Below are 21,725 nucleotides of genomic sequence, written 5' to 3' on the forward strand. Positions count from 1 at the left end.
TTGTGTCTTTAGTATAAATTAAAAATGTTTATTCAAACTTGTAGGATTGTTTGTAGGTCTATTGTTTGTACAATTCACAAAACACAGGAAGTTGATGAATGAATCAAATTGTTGTTCCTGTTTATTCACCAGCAAGCACAACAGCTGCAGAGGAAGTAAAAATAGAATTAGGTGTCAAACACCGGTGAGCTTCTGCTTCATTAATCTTTGTAAGTGTTTATGCCCTCTTCTATATTTTAGCCATATGGTGATAATTTAGCAGATAAAATCATTGAAAGATACAGAGCTCATATATTACAGTCTGTTTTAATATTTGTGATTCATATACACCATTTAAAAAGCTCCCTTGACTTTACAGACTCTCTGCCAGCTTTTATAGACTGAGTAAAAAAATAAAACTCAAACAAAATCCTTTCATTAACTTCCTTAACGTCAGTGTTTTGTCCTGCTAGTATTACAGCCTGTATCCCTGTACATAGCTAAACAGCATCAAAGCTCATATGTGATTAGCCTATTTTGTACCTAATGTGTGCTGTGATTACCTCATTATTCAATGCTGCTGTGTGTTTTTATTGAAGCTCTGCAGCGTGTCATTCCCATTTGATTCAAAGGAGGGTTTTTTTTTTCCTCCCTCAGAAGGTGTCTGCCTCGCTTACTTACTCGCTCAGAGGGCCTCAGAGTCAATCTAATGAGGCTGCTGTCCATAAGGGAATGGACAGGGGAGCCCAGGCTTTAGATTGCCTGCCTGACTATGTGTCTTTGAGCTGATGACTGAGAGACCGCAGGCTTCAGGGGAGCCGTCTGCCTTCAAAGAGGTGCTTTGGTGGCTTGGATCGTCTAACAGTTGTCAGTTAGAGTCTAATCTGGCGACCTGTCTGTCCGGTTCGACCTGCTGTATGGTGAAAAGGCTTTAAAAAAAAAAAAAAACTGGTCCTGCCACTAAGCTGTCTTTGTCTCAACTGCTGTTTATTTAAACACTGGTCACCCAGAGCTGTTGGCTTAAATGCCATTAATGTCTGAACCAATTCAGAGTTTCATAGATCGAATTACTGGCCAATAGTTACTTTTTCTCCTGAGCAGGAAGGTAATTAACAAAACCTCCTCGCCTGAAAGTGACACTCGCCTGAAAGTGACACTGGCGTTGAATTGAACTGAAGTTGATCTAGTTGGCTCCTTCAGGCACGTTAGCCAGGTGTTACTGAAGAACATGATCCCACCAATGAGGGTTTGTTATGGTTGAAGAGTAACCAGGCAACCAGGTGACAAGATGAGGTCATTGAGAGATTTTTGCTTTGGTTAAAAGCTGGTAACATCCCCCTCATCCCCCCCGGGGCTCTGAATGTTTGTAGGTGGATTTACCATCATGCGGGCTCAACAAACAGTTTTTCTTTGCTTTGCTTTGCTTAGCGCTATTCCAGGCTCCATAAATAGGACGGAGATGTGTGAGCGTGCGTACACACCCACTTTGGTTAGGAACGCCTCTCCGTCTCCCTCTCTCACTTGCACTCGCTCTCAGGTAAAGGGTGTTTCTCATTGCGTCACTCACGCTGCAGTGGCAATGAGTGGTGCGGAAGCGGTTGTCGTCAGTTCAGAGGAGTTTTCGCCATTCAGCGTGAAAAGAAGGCCTTTCAGTACAGCTGGAAACAATCCTTGTTGTGGCTGAAGGGATTTTTGGAGTTTATGTAAGTGGATCGTCCAAGCCAAGGCGTCCATTTGTTTTGAGGAATGTGTTTGTAATGCGCCGCTCTTAGCTACAAGGAAAACTCAGGTGCGACGGGGTGTTTCATTTGTTTGTCTGAGTGCAGGTGCTGCGTATCCTCTGTCTGCTGTGTTTCATGGAGGACGGCTGTAGCGGATACATTTTGTGTTCATTTGTTTACATCAGACAGACATGAAACTAAAAGCTTTGCGTTATGGTGAAACGAACTGTCCCCTTATTTTTGCTCATCACTTGTATTTTTCTGTTTTCTAACATTCCTCCTCCTCCTCCTCTTTTTGTCTATCTACGTCTGCAGGGGAGTCAAGCCATGAGCTGGGGCCCCCTCCGTCGGTGGATGAGGCAGCCAACACATTGATGACGCGGCTGGGTTTCCTTCTGGGAGACAAAGTGAGTGAGGGGCCAGCTGGTACACAGTACAGCATGGAGGAACCCGAGGCGAGACAGGTACCTTTTCTCCTTTATTCAAATCTACTGAGATAGGCTGACTGTGGGGCAATGGTTTTCTGTTAAGAGAAGATGTGTATAGTTAGCTTAGATTAAAGAGCTTTTATCTTCCTTTTTATCAAAATCTCAATAAATTAAACATAATCGAAAAGTATATTCACTTCAGCAATTTGTATCAAATAGTGTCCAGATTTATAAATGTATAAAATATTGGGCGATGTTTTGTATTAGCTATTGTTAGTTTTTAAATATCCCTGCAGGGAGGATAGGCCAGTAAAAATCGTTGCTAGAGAAGGAGGCTATTCACAGAGTGCTGTATCCAAGCATATCAATAGAAAGTTGGCTGGAAGGAAAAAAGAGTGTAATCGAGGTGACAGGCGCAATCTTGATAATATTCTGATAAATACGTAGCATCACGAGTGTAGCATTGAGGAGGAAGTCGAGTTGAAGTAAAAAAGAGTAGTGGCGGACATTATGTATAATTTTCAAATAATTTGACTTGGTCTCAGTATGACTGACAATCATCAGTGAAAAAATGGATGGGTTTTTTATTTTTCTGAGGAGAAAGTAGCATGGAACAAACCTTTTTGACAAAGTACTGCAAGTGTCTTCTCAATAGAGATTTTGGAATTTTACCATGATCCCAGCACAGTCAAAGACTTCTGTAGGTTCATACTCAATGACAGTCTGGCCAAAGGATATCTCTTCGGACCACAGCTGCCCCATGTGTCAAAGCTCGCTATTTTTTGACACTAATCAAATTTATCGCCCCATTACATTGTTGGATATTCATCTCCAGCATGTACCGCACCACATTCAAGTTCTTTGCACATAGAAAATGATATCCATTAGGTTTCTAGCAGGTGAAGAGCACACCCTCCTCCAAACTGCACCTAGGGTTGGATGTGCTGTTACAAACTGCATTTAAATACACAATGTGTCTATCCCAGGAAGTAATTACTGCAGAGTCAATATGATTAGTGTGTAAACACGGAGGTAGGATGGCCGGGAAAGCAGAATGTGAAAACTTGTCTTGTGAGTACCAATTTCAGATTTTGTCTCAATGCAGCCACATTCAAAGACTTGTGTTGTTTGAGGTGACTGTGAGGAACAGATCAGAGTCAAAGTGGTTCATTCAGATGGACAGTGCCTTGCCCAAGGACACCTCCACATTTGGAGTGGTGAAGCTGAGCATTTAATTGAGCCAGAGTTGGTACGACTTGACGATTACTACTCTTTCTTGCCTCTTTCGAGTAAACTTGGAAAAAAAAATTTTCTTGTAACATTTTCAGGTGAAATGCATTGTTGAAGTTGGCGCATTGCTTGGAATCAATTAGCTGAAACATTGTTTAAATGTACACCTTATAATGTACCAACATGTTTCTGTCTCTGTATTCTACTTATCTTGCACACAGAAGGCATAGTGACTGCTGCTATTTTTAAAAGCTTCCTCTAAAACCAGGACATCAAAGACATGACAGACAGCATTTCTGATTTATTTTATCAAATGGCCTCTGTTTTCAAAGTGTCTTTAAAGCTAATTAGAATGCATAGCTAAGAGCATTGCATTTCTTTGCCCTCCTCATTGAACAACGGAGACTTGTCAATTCTGTTCAAATAAAACACTCCCCTAAAATGTCTTAGCGGTGATCAGATGTCCTTATCATCTCTTTCCCATGCAGGTGTTTTTGTGTGCTAGTGTTACATTCATTGTTTGCGGTGGAAAGAGTATTGTCTTGAGCTGTTAAGTCACCACAGATTTGTTTTAGATTAAATGTTTTTCATACTTTACAGGTCAAAGCTAAAAGCGTTGTGGTGTTTATATTTCATTCACTGCCTTTTATGAGACGTTGTGTTCAGGTGCTTGTGGAAACGCTGAATGTCTAAATCAATCTCTTTTGACATTTATTTTCATTGCTGTTTTCCTTTTTGTTTAGTTCTTGCACATCTTTGACTGTTAACACATCCATATTTACTACAGTGTCGGGGAGATGCTAGCATTCAAACATCACCGGCATGATTTCCACATTGATTTTGGCCTCTTAATGAAGCATTTAAACTATTTTCAGATGGACTTATCCTTTTATAGGCATTAATAGATTTAAGACACCCACAGATTTGAATTTAGTATTGTTTCCTCTTATCAAAGTTATACATTCAGGTTGAAATGTATAAATAAAACCTCACTGAAGTTTGATAGAATATTTTTAGTATTGCAGAGAAACCACTCGTAATGATAAGCATGCTTCTAATTTGAATCTAGCTGGATACCTGACCCATCTTACTATCAGAAACGGCAGAGTTCATTTAATTAAAATTGTTTGTTTCCAGGAGACTGACCTGAATTTCAAACTTATCCCATACATTTTCAATAAAATTTATGGGATAGATTTTATTGAATTTACCCCATAAATGCAGGTTTATCATTCCAGATGCTTGATCTTTAGCTGCTTTCTTTATTCCAAAATCAGTTTTGATTGGTGTTTGGGCTAATTGTCCAGTCAGAAGCCCCAAATTTGATCAAAGATTAAAATATCCAACAAGAATCCAGGAACCAACAAGGCTGAAGGCCATCATAAAATGGGGACTTTTTGGAACAGTGTTGTTCTTCACCATGAAGCAAGTTTTAAATCATCATGAACTTGGATATCATCCGAAAAAGAACCATCTGCCCCAAAATCAACTACTTCAAGCATGACAGAGATTTTCAGACACATGCCTTCCTAAGAAATGTTATATGGTCAGGCAAAACATTATTATATTTGACCACATCTGAGTGGACTAAAGCTCAGAATGATGGGAAGGTTCAAATAACTCAGTGGACATTTCAACTGAATAATTGAGTGTCTATAATTATTGGGAAAGTCTTTTGGAGGCATTTCTAAATAGCTGTAATATTTAATCATCAGATGTGCTTCTACTTTGCCAACATCTGGAAGAGCCACCAAGTTACATCTCTCAGATGAAAGAGAGAAATGATGTGGGGACATTTAGAAACAACTCGAGAACCAACGAGGCCCAAACCTGCCATGAACCACAACCTGATGGAACACCACTGTCACTGCCAGCAGTAAAACTAATTATACATCAATATTGACTCAGAGAAAGTAGATCCTGCTCCAAAATCAACCACCCCATGTTTGACTTAAATTCCCAGCTGCTGGTGTGAACAAACCATAAATTTTCTAGTTGGTGAAGACAAACACTGAGCTACTTGGTCAAAATGACAAGAAGTATACTTGAAGAAGAGAAGTTGGGATACAGATTGTCAATCAAAATGATGATTTGTAAAGGCTTCACTGGAAGTGACATAGTACAAAGTGGGTATATAATCTTGAATATCATCACAAACTGACAACCATATGGTTGAAACGTTGGTGTTCCAACAGGAGTGTGGTCCAAAAAATACATTGGTAGGGATGGATTATACATTGACCTGCTGAAAGCCCTAACCTCATATGTTATTAAAAATGTGTTGATGATGCCGGAGGCTGATATGTGTCAGGACACCAACCAATTTAAAATGAGTATACCAGTTCTAAAAATAAGAAGGATCTTGATACCCAATCCCAAATTATACCAGGAGCGTGTCGATAGCTACAAAAGGTTTTGCTGCACCTCGTAGCAAAATAATTAGCCTGTATGCATCTCTAACCAAAATTATATTACTGTTAGAGAAAATATGCAACTATAATTTCTTGGTTTAACATTGTTCAATAGCAGCAGGTATCCTCGGTTGATGCACCTCATGTTAAGTGCCTCATGGCCGTCACCTTTCTGCTTATGAATTTGACAGTTGTGCAACAAACATCTCCTGGCACAGTGGGGCGGCTGCAGATGTCCCGGTTTCTCTATTTAAACCTGATTTGACAGGAATGAATTGTTCGCAGACTGTGGGAGGAAAACGGTTGCAGCTGAGAGACACAGAGGAGGTGAAATGGGGAGGAGGGAAAAAAGGAGGGGGCGGCTAACCTGTTGCTGAAGTGTGTTATGCAGGCGTATGTATGGGTTTGCACTAAAACAGTGTGAATAAGCGATTAGGCTGATGGACCGCCTGTGCTCGATGTAAGCACTGTCAGACCAGTGGGGGTGTAGAAATTGAGAGAGGTTCATTCGAGCGGCTCGTTTTAGAGATGTGACTCATATCAGCTCTTCGCTGCATCGTGCACACGGCACAAACTTATTGTTGTAGATGTCTGCCCCAAATACTGTTTTCTGGATTATTATGATAAATTTAATTGGCAACAAAAATGAGAAGATTGGATATAGCTTAAAACATATAAAGGCCAAGTTTTATACATTTTAAACTGATGGCAAAGATTATAATGCAAAAGTGAAGAGTCAATCCTTAGTTGTTTACATTTCTTCTTTAAAGTAATGTTTACATTTTTTATGCTTTCTAATGGTGTTTTCCTGAGTCTGACTGGTTTTTCACTCTTTAGTCAATAAGCTCTCCTTTTCAAGGGGAATGTTTCTAGTTTAAGGTCATTTTCAAATATAAGCAGAGACATCAATTAGACTATTAGACATCTCTTGCAACATGTTTCTATTCAGTTAAAAGGGGACGCATCTTATCAAAAATCTATTGCAGAAACTGAATTGTTGTCATTGTGGTCATCAACTCATTGCTGACAATTTCTTGCAAAGAGGTAAAAAAATAGGTCAGGCTCAGACAAATTGGGGATCAATTAGAGTTCCTCCTAGATTTTGCCTCAGCCTTTTGAACACATTCATGTTCTTCTATCTCAACCTTTCCCTTCTGGCTCTGGCTCTATATGTAGGGTCATTATCCTACGGTAAGCTTATCCACTGACTTTAAAGCAAGGTTGGTCAGGTGCACCGTTTCTGTTTAAAATGAATAAACAAGCAACCAGTATCTAAAATAAAACTTTATAACACCTTCAGTTTTGTTATTTGTTCCTGGAAATGGTTTCAATATTAAAAAAAAAAAGATATTCGTATCACAAATGTTTGCTGCGTATCTTAGCACATTGCTGTGTAAAATTTTAATGCGTCATGTTGTGTGTTTGCAACTCTGTACCATTTTGTGGAAAAAAACTGTAGTTAACAGACATACAAACCGTCCTGTAGCTTAAAGGGAATTCAGGAATAAACGTGCAAAAGTTGAGGCCTGCGATGCCTCACCATCTGGCAAAACAAGGTGACCTTAACATGCAGAGGGTTCAGTTAATTGCCTTTCATATTCTTGTGCTCTCGTTCCCTGAGTAGATATCGTGTTACAAGTATTGTCCAATGCTCATGAGACATTTAAGGTCAGACCCTCACAAGTTTGGGGGTCAATAGCCTGCTATAGTTGGTGCAAGTTTGAGGCTTCCCATGTTTCTCTGTGTGAAGTTTTACTACACTTGAGGCAGCCACTACAGTGAAGATATTGCAGAATTTAAGGAAGCAAGGTTTGATAAGTTATTGCTGGGTTCATTATTTTAAGTTGGTCTCAGAGAAGCACAAGAACACTTAAAGGTTAATTTCTGTTCCACTATAAGTGATGATGAAAACAGAAAATGAAAAGATAACAAGAGCATCCACATTTATGCAATAAAATACATGCCCTGAACTGTGATCAAATTTTCATTGAACTCAAAATGCCATCAAGCTACATACTGTGGGAGTTCTCAGTTTTGCTGCATGTAATATTTGTGAAGGAAAAAAAAGAAAAGATTTGTCAGTATTTGATTAGAGCTCATCAAAGGTCTTGGGGACGATTGATTGGTGCATCTCTTATTTATATGTCTACATTTATAACAGATCCAAGAAATTATATATAAATCTTCCATTTCAAGTCTAGAAATTTTATTATTTTAATGAAATGAAAAATATGTAGAAACCTTGACTTCACAAAACTCCCATTTGTTTATAAGAAGTTTTGGCCGTTTTTTAAACTGAATAGGTAAGATTTGGATTTTCTTAGCCACCTAAACATCAGAGTTGGTTATGCAATTTAATCATTTGCATTGTGGTAAATAAATCCAATGCGACCAACTCATAGTACAAAGGGAGCTGAATGCAAAAATAACCACACTTTTCACAAATAAAAATCCAAAAAGTATGCCTACATTTATTCACTGAGCATGTAAATATTCCTTGCCCCCTCATTCTCATGCTCTGGTGGGAGTGGCTTTCTGTTTGTAGAATAGTGGGGTTTATTGTCTCTCTTTGAAGGACACCTTCACATGGAGATGAATGAATCCAACCTGGAGATTAATTGACTGTCTATCTCCTCTCCAAAGCCTCGAGAGGCCGTCAACCCGTAATTGACACATGAATCAATGCAAGTAAATGTCTAGGAAATAACGACTTTCGGCACCAATACAAATTGACTTCTGGGATCCTTCAGTCTTCCTCTGACAAATTAATCTAGACTAAGATTTGCCTTGAGCATCACTTCTCCGCCCCCAACCAGGACTTGTTGTGTTCATCCCACTCTTGATCTGATCTCATCAGTAGCTCAGATAAGGAGAGACCTCCGAGTGGTTTTTGTTGCAGTCAAATATAGCCACTTTATCTCTCACAGCGTCCTGGCGTTTCTGTGGAAGGTGCATGTTTGCGTCTTTTGAGTTGGGGCGACTGTGTGTTTTTGAGTACGATTGAATCAGTGGGTGTTTACGGCAGCATATTAGATGCAACAGAGTGTTGTTTTATTTTTGTCCCCTGTGGTTACTTGTCTCCTAACCTGAGTTGACATAGAATAAGGTCCCTGAAGGGTGCCAAAAGAAAGCAAATACCAGAAGAAAATCTGATTGTCATCTAATCAAGGCCATGATTTGATCATTTTATTGCATGATACCTTTGTGTATAAACGCTGCAAATTTATAGTATTTCTGTATTTTCGCAAAGAAAATACAGAAATGTTTTCTTTGTGAAAGACATCATTTTATGCCTATTTAAGTTTGGCCATCTTGAACTCAAAAAATATACTGAAATGTATTTGCTTCACAGGTCTTGCTCAGATTTACCGTTGGCTGGCTCATTTCATCATAAACAAAAAATCTGGAATGAACATCCTCTAAATTTAGTAAAGGTTTAGTCAGCTGCTTTACAGACATGTTACAGGTTAGCTTAGCACCATGACAATTTAGAAATGTATGCAAGCAGCTGAGCGAAGCTGCCTTGTAAGCAAGGGAAAAGCTTAGGAGACTGTCACCAAAACGATTGTCAGTGGGCAGCAATAGGTGGGGATGAGTTCATGCTCCTTAAATGTAGGAAAAACTTCAGTCTCTTCAGCATGTCAGTGAAGTGACTATGAACTACTGGAAACATAAACTTATGACATATTGTTTAGACTTCTATACCAACAGTTTTTAGAATCAAAATATGTTTTTCTTTCTTTTTTGAAAAGTTAAAACACAGTGATATTCATATGTTCTTTTTTATTTGCATCTTTTTCCTGAAAAAGAGTCAACATATTTTATACTGTTTTGATTGAACTTGGACTTTTCTTACAGTAAGCAGTATAGTCAAGTAAATCACTGATTTCCCCCCCAAAACAACCCAGAGTTACAGAGCTGTCCCTCTCTTCATTATTGGAAATGATTAAACGCAGTAAAATTCTCCATATTACTGGACTGAGATATTGTTCAAACACAAGAAATTCTGAGAGAATCGGTGAACCACAGCTTCGCAGATTGAAAGAATGACTTTTTTTCTTAAAGACAAAATTACTATACAGTAGACATTTTCAACTGTCTAGCATTTTACGTAAATGATTTAGAATAATAGCATAGTTTGCTTTGTTAGCACAGTTTGCTTATTCACTGTAAATATCAATCTGTGTGTATTATTCTCAGAGTAAGAGGAACCTCACCTTAAATGTGAGCTATAGAAAAAGATGACTGCATCTTCTAATCCAGCACGTTAAGCGACAGAGTGTAACACTTGAAAATGATAAACTAGAGCACCTTCGCTGCATTATATTTAGCTTTCTGTTATCTGTTGACGTCATGCTCTTTTATAAGCAGCAGCCTGAACAAATAGCCAACATCCCTCCACAGAACGTACAGTTTCTTTTCTAGAAGCTTTGTGCATCTCTGGCCTTCCTTTGACTTCAGTCACTGACAACGAAATGAGTAAACAACCTTTTCCGCTTAGAAGTTCCCCCACATACGTCATCAGTGCAAACTGATCATGTGTTCATTGGTTGGAAAGACAAAAAAAAATTGGTTTACAACCACTAGACTAAGTGCAGATTAAGCTAAAAATAACCATATTCAGTTCAACATCTTATTTACCAGTGCACTTTTGTAATGATATTTCTTTTCGGCGCAGGACTTGTGCCTGCACATACAATCACAAATCCTTCCCTCTGCTTCCTCATGCTGATCAGATGGAGCTCTTTGCTTGACATGTTGCTCTATTTTACTCCAAACATACCACTGCTATCACTGCCAGCTGCTTCAGCCTTTGACAGAAATGTATCAGGCTTGTTTGCACACTTCTTTGCAACTCCAAACTCTGATGCCTTCCAGAAGGTCTCATGCAGTGGTTTGTGGGGGGTTTCAATTTGCTTTTAATTATGCACAACAGGTTTGTTCTGAATGTTTTTGTCTTGTAAAGCAGAATTTGGCCTGTGCCAGCTGTCTCAGTCGCTCTTTCTTAACAAGCAGAGAAACTCTAAGTGGGGGTGTGATCTTGAAAATGTTTCAGGGGATCAGTCTTTGTAATTGTACAATTTCTAAGCAGCTGATGGATAATGATTACACAATTACATTAACAATAGAAGTCAGCGGATTTAAAAGCTTTGGCATTTATGAGATTTTGATTTTCTAAATTATGAGTGTGGAAAAACCTCAATCAACAACATGCCAGTTTATCTCTTTTTGTTGATTTCTTTTATTTTGGGGAGGTGGGTGGGGCGGTTGTAATTTTTCTTTCTTAAAAACATTTTTCAAATGAAAGCACTGACAGCTTTTTTTTATAAGTTTATGTTATGCATTATTTTTGTTTATTTTTAGTGTTAATACAACGATGCTGTAAAATTGTGCTTTTTTTACTCAAGGTGAGTCTGACGGCAGACCATTGCTAATTTATGATTGAAGATAAATACAGCAGATTTATTGCTGTTGTGACACAGCGTGCGTTTGCATACATGTTGGGGAAACAATCCAAAGAAAGCTGGACTTCACATTGTGAAAGCAGCAGGGCCGCAAAGCTTTTAAAAACTGAAATGTTGAAATGACTTTTTCCTTCTGAATGAGTCGGATAATAAAAGTTCAAACATTGCCCTTTTTTTATTCATTCACACTTGTTTTTTGGGGGGGCGTGGGGATGGGGAGCTGAAGAAAGCTTGAATAAAATCTGTGAATGTGTGTTTGTGGCAGGGCCAGAACCAGAGGATCAGCCCCTGCTCCACCCTGACCAGCAGCACTGCCTCTCCGCCTGCAGGCAGCCCCTGCTCCACCCTCCCCACGGCCATGCCGGGCCAGGCCGGCAACAAGGACTGTGCCTACGGTTCTGTCACCAGCCCCACCTCAACACTGGAGAGCAGAGACAGCGGGATTATCGGTGAGATCTGCCAGCGTGCTTACATAGACTCTCCCAAGATAAATATTTGTGCAGTAATTTCACTCTGATCAGAAAGTCAGAACTTGCTACGCATTGGTGAAAAGCACATCAGCACTGGACTTGAGAACTATGGTGTTACATTATTTGGAGTGAAAATTCAGACCTTGTGGCTGTAAATCTAATGCAAGACTCTGGGTTTAGCAAGTGCTAGAAAAATGGTGCTTGCCATTCTTTATTGGGTCAAGTGTAACGTTTGATGCACAAGGGAATATGGTTTTCAGGAGTTGTCTTCAGCTCCTGTCAATGAAAGGAACTCTTTAACGCTTGAGCAGGACGACTCAATATTAGGAAAACATGCAATGAGATTGGAAAACATGGAAATAATGATATTACAATAAATAAGCAAGTTTTTTTTTTTAGCAAATAGTGTTAATGCTCTGCTGCACTGGAGTCTTTCTAGCTGCTGGAGAAAAATAAAATGTATTATTCCCATTTCAGCAACATTGATTAACTGAAAAAGCAGCATCTGCCTACATCTGTTTTTGAGATTTTTGAGGCGTTGCTAGCCTGTATAGTACTATAATAATTTTGTAATAAATATTGCAGGTCCAAGCTATGTAATATATATGTTACATACAGTGATAATGTAATTGCATGTGCCTAACTTTGTGGGAATGGTTAAGGGATTAACCTTTTGTGTTCCAACAACCATCCACTAATGAAAAAAGCAAAGTCTGATCCATAGCAAAGTCACAAAGTCACATACACATATGTGTGTAAAGGCAAATGAGTGAATACTTTTGGTACTAGTTGTGTCTCTTAAAAAAATAATTACAACACATTGAAGCTGGATTTAAAACAAAATTATCCAATGTTTAATTTCTAAACCGCAATCTGCTCTGCAAATGTGAAACATTCCTCTTTAGAGAAAAACCACATCTGCTGGGATTGTTGAATGTGGTGTATAGTACAAGTACCTGGTTTTCCTCTCCCTTTGGAAACCAATTCAAGTACCCAATGTTGACTTCAACTGTAGCTTTTGTGCATTATTTAAGAGACAACAGGAGAGCTGAAATGCCTACCGATGTGAGGCACTTTTCAGATGTCAGAACAGGTGCCATCATTGTTTCCTGGCAACTATGGCAAACACCTGCAGTTTTAGATGGAAAAAAACACACACACTGGCACAACAATATTGATGCAGAGCAACAGTAAACAGATGTGAAATCAGACGTATGGGGGAGCGGATTTGTAAAGAAAGTGTGAGAAATGGCCTGAAATGTTTGATCACTGTCTGTTTTTTTGTTGTTGTTTTTTTTTTCCCCAGCTACTCTGACGAGCTACTCGGAGAACATGGAGCGAGGCGGCAAATACAGCGAGGGCTCGCGAGGGAACCTGAAGCTGTGGCAGTCCCAGAAATCAGGCATGGACTCGTTCCTGTACAGGCTGGATGAAAACATGACCGCCTCCACCTTCAGCCTGAATAAAATCCCTGAGCGCAACCTGGAGAGCATGTCCTCCCATTCTGCCCACTCCATCCCTTTGTACCTCATGCCCCGTCCCAATTCTGTGGCCGGTGAGTCTCCTTCCTTTTCCCCTTTCTCCTTCTGTTTAAAAACCAAACAAAGGGTGTGTGGCAAAGGTTTCTCTGAGCGGTGATTCACAAGTATTAAACGCAGTGTACACATCACTCCAGAGCAAATTATTTGTTCTAGAAAAATCGTGTTGAAGTGCTGCTGTTCAGTCACGTCTTGTCCTCTCGTTGACTCCTTCTGTGCTTCCTTTCCTTTCAACCCTGCTTGTTTCTGGGTGGGTGGGAGGGGTTTGGTGAGAAGAATCATTAATGCATTGATGGATTTCTTTGATGTGCCTCTCTGAGTCTACGTTTGATTATCGAACACTGCAGATGTTGTAAACTAAGACTGTCAGTCAAACGTGTTTTTATTGCTTTAAAAGTTTAAATTGTCTGAAGTTAATTACTCACTAACTTGTCTCTGATTGGCTTGTGAATTTTTAAAAAATAATTGTATATTAAGAACGCTATTTTTGCTATAATTAAGATGAGAGGCCGCAGTTTAGTTTGTAATCTAAAGTAATTTTATGTTTTTGGCTCATACTAAGTGAGCTCTGGATCTGACTGTTTTCCTAAAATCTCAATGTGTTTACAGCTTCAGCTAAAAGTTCACATGTATTCATCCTGATTCCACATGTGACTTGAGAAAATGGGTTCACAAGTTTGAATTTGTGGATCTTCTGGTATCCAAGCAGACCCAAAAATATACATACCAGCTCAAATATATAAATGCAGCCAGACTATTCCATGATGCCATCAGGCTTCATGTCTTGTTCTGATTGAATCAGAAGACTTACTTTTTATTATTCTATTATTGGCTTTTCTTGTAAGCATATGCCGTAAGTTTTCTACAATTTTAAGGTCAGTGTGTTTTGGAGATCATTTATCATTTGGATCACTCCAAAACCAGTTTTGATCTCTTTGTCATTGTTCAATCTATGGTACTATATTCACACCCTCCTATTCTTGTAGTCTATTCTGGCATTTGTTTCATTTTCAGCAACTTACTGTTGCTTTGTGTTTAGTGTCACCTCATCATGTTGGTTTTTGTCAGCAGCTCATTGTGGATTGTACTTGTGCTGCTGTGGTTCCCAACTGAAGCTCACAGAGCATCCAAATCCAAGTTGTTGGGGTTTTTTTATCACTTAAAATACTCCCTTAAATTTTTGAAAAATCTTTTCACCCTACCCTGCTGAATAGAGAAGCGGTTGATTTGGCCTTCGTGTTTGTTTTGAAATGGACCAATAACTGGACCCGAATGTGGCTACCATACGCAGTGCTGCTGCGGACTTCATCTTAGGCCTTCTTCTCACACCAAGCAACTTTGAGGGAAATGGATAAAACTTGGTTTAAAAATTGATGGGTTGATTAAAAAACATCAATGTCAGTGTCATTAATTACACCAACAAGTCATCCCAGCCCTAGTATGAACCTGATTGATGAAGAGTTTTGTTTTTCATTTGTGCAGACACTCTTTGCCTCAAAGAGTTCAAGCTGTCAGACAGTACAGAAGAGCTGCAACGAAGTAGTAATTGTTGTTTCGGTTTATGATCCCATTATTTTTCCTCTGCTTGATCTGAATAGAGATGTGCAAATAATTACAACAATGTCACTCATTGTTTGAGGTACAAAGCCAGAATGTTCAGCCATTAAATATGATATTTACAAAGTAAAACAACTAACCGGGTCTCCTCCAAAGCCAGTTAGTGGCTTGTTTATGTAGTTTTTCAACATCTTTTCTTTCAACTTTGAAGTTTAAAACTGCTGTTGTGTTTAGCATTTATACAGTGATGATGAAAATTCTGGGAAGCAGCAAATCCACAGTGACATTCTGTTTAAGCTCTCTCAGCCCTCTGGTGTAGATCGAAACCACAGAGCTGAATAACACTGTCTGGGAAAACTGCTTCTGCAGAATTACATACTGCGGCTGGAGGAACATCACATAGCAGAAAGCTGGCATTTGTTTTGCTAAAGGTCTCGTTCATATGAGGTTCTTTCTCTGGCTGCTGTGAAAGAATCCCAAAAGTAACATATCAGAATAAAAAAAAAACTTTTAGTTTCATAACGCGGAGGCAGCCCTCATAATGGGTCTGATTGTTTTATTGTTCTCGTCAGCAGAGACTCAGTTACAGATGATGAGCTTTAATATGCACTCTTCCCACTCCCATTGGGACAAAAGCGTTTGTTTACACAGGGCTGTTGAAAAGTATTTGCTCCCCTACAGAGTTTTTCTGTTTTTCCATTTTTCATGTCAGACCAATCATGACTTAGGTAAATGCAAATTTATTGAGGGCAAAAAGTATTTGCCACTTAAGCTTAACTACAGCTTGCACCACATTAGAGATGCTTACAAGCATGAGTGGCTAGGTCGAAGGTCATGCTACAGCATCTAGGTGGGATTTGTGTTCAGACTTTGACTATGCCGCTCCAAATGTTGTTCTGCTGCATAGCTTCAGTGAGCTTGAGCTGAAGGTCAACGATTGATAGCCGAGCATTCTTCAGGATTTTCTTCTGAGAGTTCATGTTTCCATCAACTAACCAAGTTTTCCAAGACGGAAAGCAGCAAATCATTTCATGACCCTCAAACCACCAAAATTCAACATTTATTATTATGAATATTTTCCCAAAAGTGTTGGGAATCATAAGGCTGTTTTTGAGATGAGCTTTTTTTATTGTTTGTCAGCCATGTTTATGTCCTTTGAAGTCACTGGCAGATGTCATTCCCCCCCCCATGTCTATTTCCTATTGTCAAGTCCAGAACTCTGATCTTTACTAAGGCAAGTGACGCCTGCAGGACCTTAGATATCTCCTTGAAGAGTCGTTGATGCTTTCTGGCAGTGATTTTGGTATCTCCCATCCACTGAGCAGTGGGAAGGTTCTCCACTACTCAGTGTTCTCTGCCTTTGTGGATTGTGGCTCTTACTGTGGTTTGCTGGAGTGTGTTGCTTTTTGAGATCTTATATCCTACTTCATGCTGTCAGACAAGTTCTAGTTGACTAGAGAAACTGATCTCGGCTTTCCAAAACAAAAGACTTTTTGTCACATATCGCGCCAAATTTAGAAGGCATTTTGTCCCTTAAATGCAATCATGATTTCACTGTATGTGTGAAAACTTGTACATTCTTCAGGTGTGTCACTGGAGCGGTGACCCCGTCTGCATGCTGCTCATGTTCTGCTCTTTGACACTGCCGTTCTTGCAGAGCAACCCTCTGGTTAAAGGATTCATCTTCGTTTTCATCTCTGCCCTCCAACACACATCTTCAAATGAGACCGAATTAGCCCGCAACGGCTTTAAAATACACGCTGCCAGCTACAGATGATGAAAATAAAATAAGAAAATCAAATAGAAATGAGGTTGTTAGGCAATTTGGTGGGGCGGGGGAAGATATGATGATTTTTCAGAAGACGTTTGTGTTTTTCAGAGGGACAGAAACTCCATATTTATGAGAGAGAGATGGATATACGTGAAAGAGGAGTGAAAGAGCGTTTCATAATCTCTTCTTTCTCACATTGCCGTCTCTCCTCCACAAAGAATTATTAGATGATGTAGGGATGGGAGGCGAGCGCGGGCCGAGGATTGGCTCAGCTCACCCAGCAGAGGAACATCAAAGCCCCAGGCATTAACCATTTCTATCCCCCAGAGTGACAGAGAGACTCTCTTTGATGTGCAGAAAGGGAGGGAGAGAAAAGCGAAGCTGGAGCAGAAGGCGACTGGGGAGGAATGAGGAGTGAGGGGGCTACTCTATTACCTAATGAAGGCATGTGCGTTGGTAGAGCCGAAAGATGGATATGGAGGAAGCAGAAACTAGGACCAAGTATGCTCATCGTACTTTCTCTCTCGATGGCGCTGCCAGAACATATTTGAGAGAGGAGTTGACTACAATTGTGAAAATGAAGGGGGAGATTTTAGAAGAAGGAATTGTCAATATTTAAGCAGCAAGACTCGGGTGCCCTAGTTTGATTGAAGCTAAAAAAAAAAAATTAAAAAAAAATGAAGAAGCAAGATCTTTCATGTCTTCTGTTGGAAGTGGAAGGTGTGCTATTTTTACACATGGTTGCTCACCGGTGATAAGACGTGTTTAAAATGTTTCAAAACAATGAAACGGTGTTCTGTCGTACAATTTCTGTGGTTTAAATTTCTGATAACTCAGACTGGAGCGCAGTGTGATACAACTCTCCCCCTAAAAGTAAATACAATTTTTTTGCCCTCTCGCTCAACCCGTGTGTTTAAATTTGGAATAAAGACTTTGTCTTGTTAGTTTCTCCATTCAGACAGGGTACAACTAACAGGGGTTGGATGTCTCTCAGTCAACTGAAATCTGTTAAAATTCAGCATCCAAGAAACTTTGAATGCTGTTGCACTGTCCAGGTGGAGGCTGGGGGCTGCTCAGACCTGCCACCCTGTAACAGCACCATCCAAACACACACAGATGTCACACAGTTTGTGTGGTAGTGATCCTCCCCACCATTTGTAGAAACCACATCCCATCCTGTAGATTATTACACTAAACCTATCAGTGAACTCTCTCAATAACTTACTGAATCATCTTAGAAAGGAGACGGTGTAAAAATGGCACAATGGGTTTTAAAGTAACATGTTTTTACATATTTGCACTGTTTTATGACAGGATTAAGCAGCCATTTTTTAAAAGGCAGAAAAAACTGACAGTTATTGAGTAGCAGCAAAAACAGCAACACCCATTACACGTCATAAGCTCTGAGGTACCTGGTGAGCTTTTCTAAGTAAAAGAAAATAGGTCATCTTAAACATCGCCTTAAAATCTACATAATAGTGAACGGAACAGAAGAAGCAGTCATTGTCCCACAAAGAGGAAATTCAGGAAATTCAAAGTTGTTTTTTCACTCTAAGTTATGACACCACATGTATTTTATGTCTACCTATTTTAGATTGTTTTCTTAATTACAATTTGATTTTTTGTTTTAAATAATCACTACACAATATACTGATGTTCTCAAGTTAAGCTTATCTGGAGTTGACTCCCCTTATGTATGAAAAGCTTAGGGTAGTTTAAAACTTGGAGGAGTAAATTTCTGATTTAAGATGGCTCCTGCAAAAATCACTCCCCATTGGGACATCTCCCCAATTGACATAAAGATGTCAGTTGGGGAGTCTTAATGTTTATCCTTCTTTATATATTTAAAATGGAAACAAATTAGAAGCACTTGATTTTATCAGGTATTTGCCATTCAAACATCCTGTTGATATAGCAGCTGAATAGTCTAAGGAAAGAATACACAGCCTTGAGGTACAACAGCATCACAATGAACCATTTCAGACACATTGTTCATTTTTGAAACTCTGTGCTCTCTGTTACTTAAATAGGTTTTTATCTAACTCCCTGTTAGAAAAAATAAAACATTATTACTTGGCAGGAAGGACGTCATGTTTTATTGCACCAGACTTTCTCCGAGTCCAGGCAGGAAGGCACTACAGCACCTCTATTATCCACATTGAGGTGTGATGATAAATTCCTGTCAATCAAATAAAAAATAAAAAAAGAGCGAGACACTTAAAGTGCCAGTTGCTAACCTTTATATGAAACAACTCCTTGTCCTGCCAGCTGATTCTGTAACCGGGGCTGGACGACAGCCCAGCTGTTGTTTGATTGAGTGTGTGTGTTTGTGCATGCATGCATTCTTGCTATCTGTCTGTCCTGTAAGCAGGAAGTGCAGCTATCATTGCACTGAGCTTACAGTCCAATTTTTAATGCATACCTTCTATTCTTCTCCCTACTCCACTCTTTTCTTTTCACTTTATTTCTTTCCGCTCTGTGTGCCGTCTTAGCGCATTGGCACAGCGGCTGTGAATGCGATCCCCAGCAGCCTGCTGCATTGCAGATAGGAATGATGAGCACACAGATTTCAGTTCTCACATTCAAACACAGTTGAAAGAGAGAGGGAGAGAGAGGGGGGGGGAAGACTTCCCAATCCTGAAGCCCTGAGTCATTCTTCTTTGGTTCAGCTTCAGATTAATGCCTCCACACGTTCTGCTTTTAGCCCAGTTGAGGGACCAGTAACCCCCCTCCTTCTTCTCCCTTTTCTATTCCCATCAGGGAGTTGAGCCTCTTAACAACAACATTCCCAGCTGCCATTTTCCCTCCTATTTAAGAAACAAATGTGGCTCATTTTTTAAGGTTTGCCACTTGGGTGACTCAAACACCCAGCAACAAACTTGTACAACTGAGCAGATGTGCTCAGTATTTTTCGAAGCTATACACGTAAAGCCTGTTTTTTTAGACATAGGACAGGACAGGCATCAGTGTTGTGGAGTCTCAGGTGAGGGAAGGCTTTCTTCTTGGAGAATCACAATGCCTTAGCTTCCTGTGCCTGCGAAAAGAGAAGGTGAGAGACGGATTCCCACTGACACCCCCTTACAATTGACTGGATTGAGGAACTACCTCAGGTATCATGCAACATTTAAAAATGAGTAAATTAATGGTTAAAAGTATTTATTTTTCTGCATTTTTTTTTATGTTCCTGCAGTCAAACCTAATAACTGCTGTAACAGAAGTGAGATACAAAAGCAGTCAGAAGATCAGGCAAATTTTAAAGTAACTTCAAGACATTTAAAAGTTGTTTGAAAATATTGTTCCATTTGTTGAATTTATTGCATTTTTCTTTTCCAAATGAGTGAGGGATTCTTAGTATCTCAGTTGTTCTAGTCTAGTTTTTACAGTAACAATAACTAGTGATGATAATTGTAATAAATCTTTTTACTCAGGATGCTTTAATATTACAAAATGTTAAAACTTGTTTCTGCATAGAAAAACATGTAAGAAATAAGAATGGTTTGGAAGAGGAAATATGTTTAAATAGAATATTAATCCATTTTAAAATTCATGTTTGGCCTCATTGGCTCCAAACTCTGTGTATCTCCATCTCTGACTTTTCCCAGCATGTTAATGCTCCTGTCTCGTGTATTCTCACCTCTGAGTGAACCGTGCAGCTCAGGTGCGACGACGAGGCGGGTTGTTCACGTTCACTGGTCTCATTCAGCATTCAGCGGTTCCGAGTGTCGGCCTCGGAGACACAGTGTTGGTGTGAAACAATCATCAGCCGGCGTCAGACAGCGCCCGCTCCATAAATAAGACATTTGTCTGCTAAGCTAATTAATCCTGAGAGGGGCCGCATGGCATCTGCCTCCGTGCTGCGTGACAGACACGGAGAGGAGGGAATTTGCGGGCTGAAGCGACGGCTCCATCTTCCCTGTAGGAGTTTGAGCCTGGGACCGCTTTCTCTGAAACCTTTGCCACCCTCTTTTGTATGTGTGCACACTATGAGTTTGTTGACTGGCATTCTGGCATTTGTATGTATTTTTTTCTTCTCTGTTTTCCTCCTCTGATATATCCTGCTGTTTTCCTGTACCCGTCCCACACACCACGACAGCTACAAGTTCAGCCCACCTAGAGGACCTGGCGTACCTGGATGATCAGAGGCACACTCCATTACGCACCTCACTGCGCATGCCCAGGCAGAGCACCACCTGCGGGCCGGGTCGCTCCGGGCAGGACCTGAGAGGTGAGTGCAAACACTCAGACACACTCTCAGGTGTATCTCGCCACATTACAATATCATCAAAACATACATTTAATAAATTGTTTCAATACATTTTATTGAAACAATTTCAACAAGTGAAACAGCTTTGTCATATAGAGTCATTCAGTGTGGTGGTGTATTTCACATTAACTGTTATACAGATTCTCAGAAAAATATAAAAAAAAAAATTTAATCAAAAACAGTAACTTTTGAATATGTATATATCCTGCATAATTCTGAGGAATACGTCTTATTCCAGTCATGATCAAAAAAGGTCATTGCTAAATATGCCACCTGCTCACAGAGTGATATATGCAAACATATTAATGGAACATTGAGTGGAAGAAGTCATTTTATTTTTCCTTCAGATGGAAGCTTAAAAAATTAAGGTTCCACAATGTGAAGGGAGATTGGAGAGGCAATCTGCAATTGGTCCAAAGTTTCATCTGCTGGTTGTGGTTCGAAGTCAGGCAAGCAATCTACCAGGAAATCTCAGAGTGCTTCAAGCTTCTATCTTCTAACGAGCTGATGAAATGCTGATTTCATTTTCCAGCAAGACTTGGTATCAGCCCACACAAACAAAATTGCCAACATCATTGTATCACTGCAGCTGATTGGTCAGCAAACATCATGGAGAATCTATAGCAAACTGACAAGAAAACAGGTACCAGAACCAGAAATGCAGGCGAGCTGAAAGCTGCTATTAAAGCATCCTATTTTTTGTAGCTTACTAACAGGGATCTTGTTAGTAAGATCCCTGTTAGTAAGGGATCTTATATTTTTGCTGTAACCACACTGAAACTGTTTCTTAGTTTTTATAAAGTGTTCTGTGAGGCCTCGATAAACCACCTGTGACTTGCTATCTTATGAATACAATACAGTGGAAGTATTTGGCTTGAAAAAATAACAAAC

At 39.6% G+C, this 21,725-nt stretch overlaps 1 protein-coding gene across 15 annotated transcripts in view; it reads left to right on the forward strand.

The window, feature by feature from the left end:
- tanc2b (tetratricopeptide repeat, ankyrin repeat and coiled-coil containing 2b) overlaps positions 1-21,725 on the forward strand; it is a 151,094-nt gene that overhangs the window by 100,911 nt on the left and 28,458 nt on the right. For 13 of the 15 annotated variants that reach the window (XM_055043052.1, XM_055043055.1, XM_055043056.1 and 10 more), the window contains 4 exons: positions 2,016-2,164; positions 11,500-11,683; positions 13,011-13,259; positions 20,664-20,795. In XM_055043052.1, coding sequence (XP_054899027.1) covers positions 2,016-2,164; positions 11,500-11,683; positions 13,011-13,259; positions 20,664-20,795 — 714 coding nt within the window. The other 2 variants (XM_055043062.1, XM_055043065.1) reach the window with 2 other exon arrangements.

Source organism: Poeciliopsis prolifica, unplaced genomic scaffold (assembly GCF_027474105.1).
Source record: "Poeciliopsis prolifica strain line A6 unplaced genomic scaffold, Auburn_PproV2 SCAFFOLD018, whole genome shotgun sequence".
Lineage (NCBI taxonomy): Eukaryota > Metazoa > Chordata > Actinopteri > Cyprinodontiformes > Poeciliidae > Poeciliopsis > Poeciliopsis prolifica.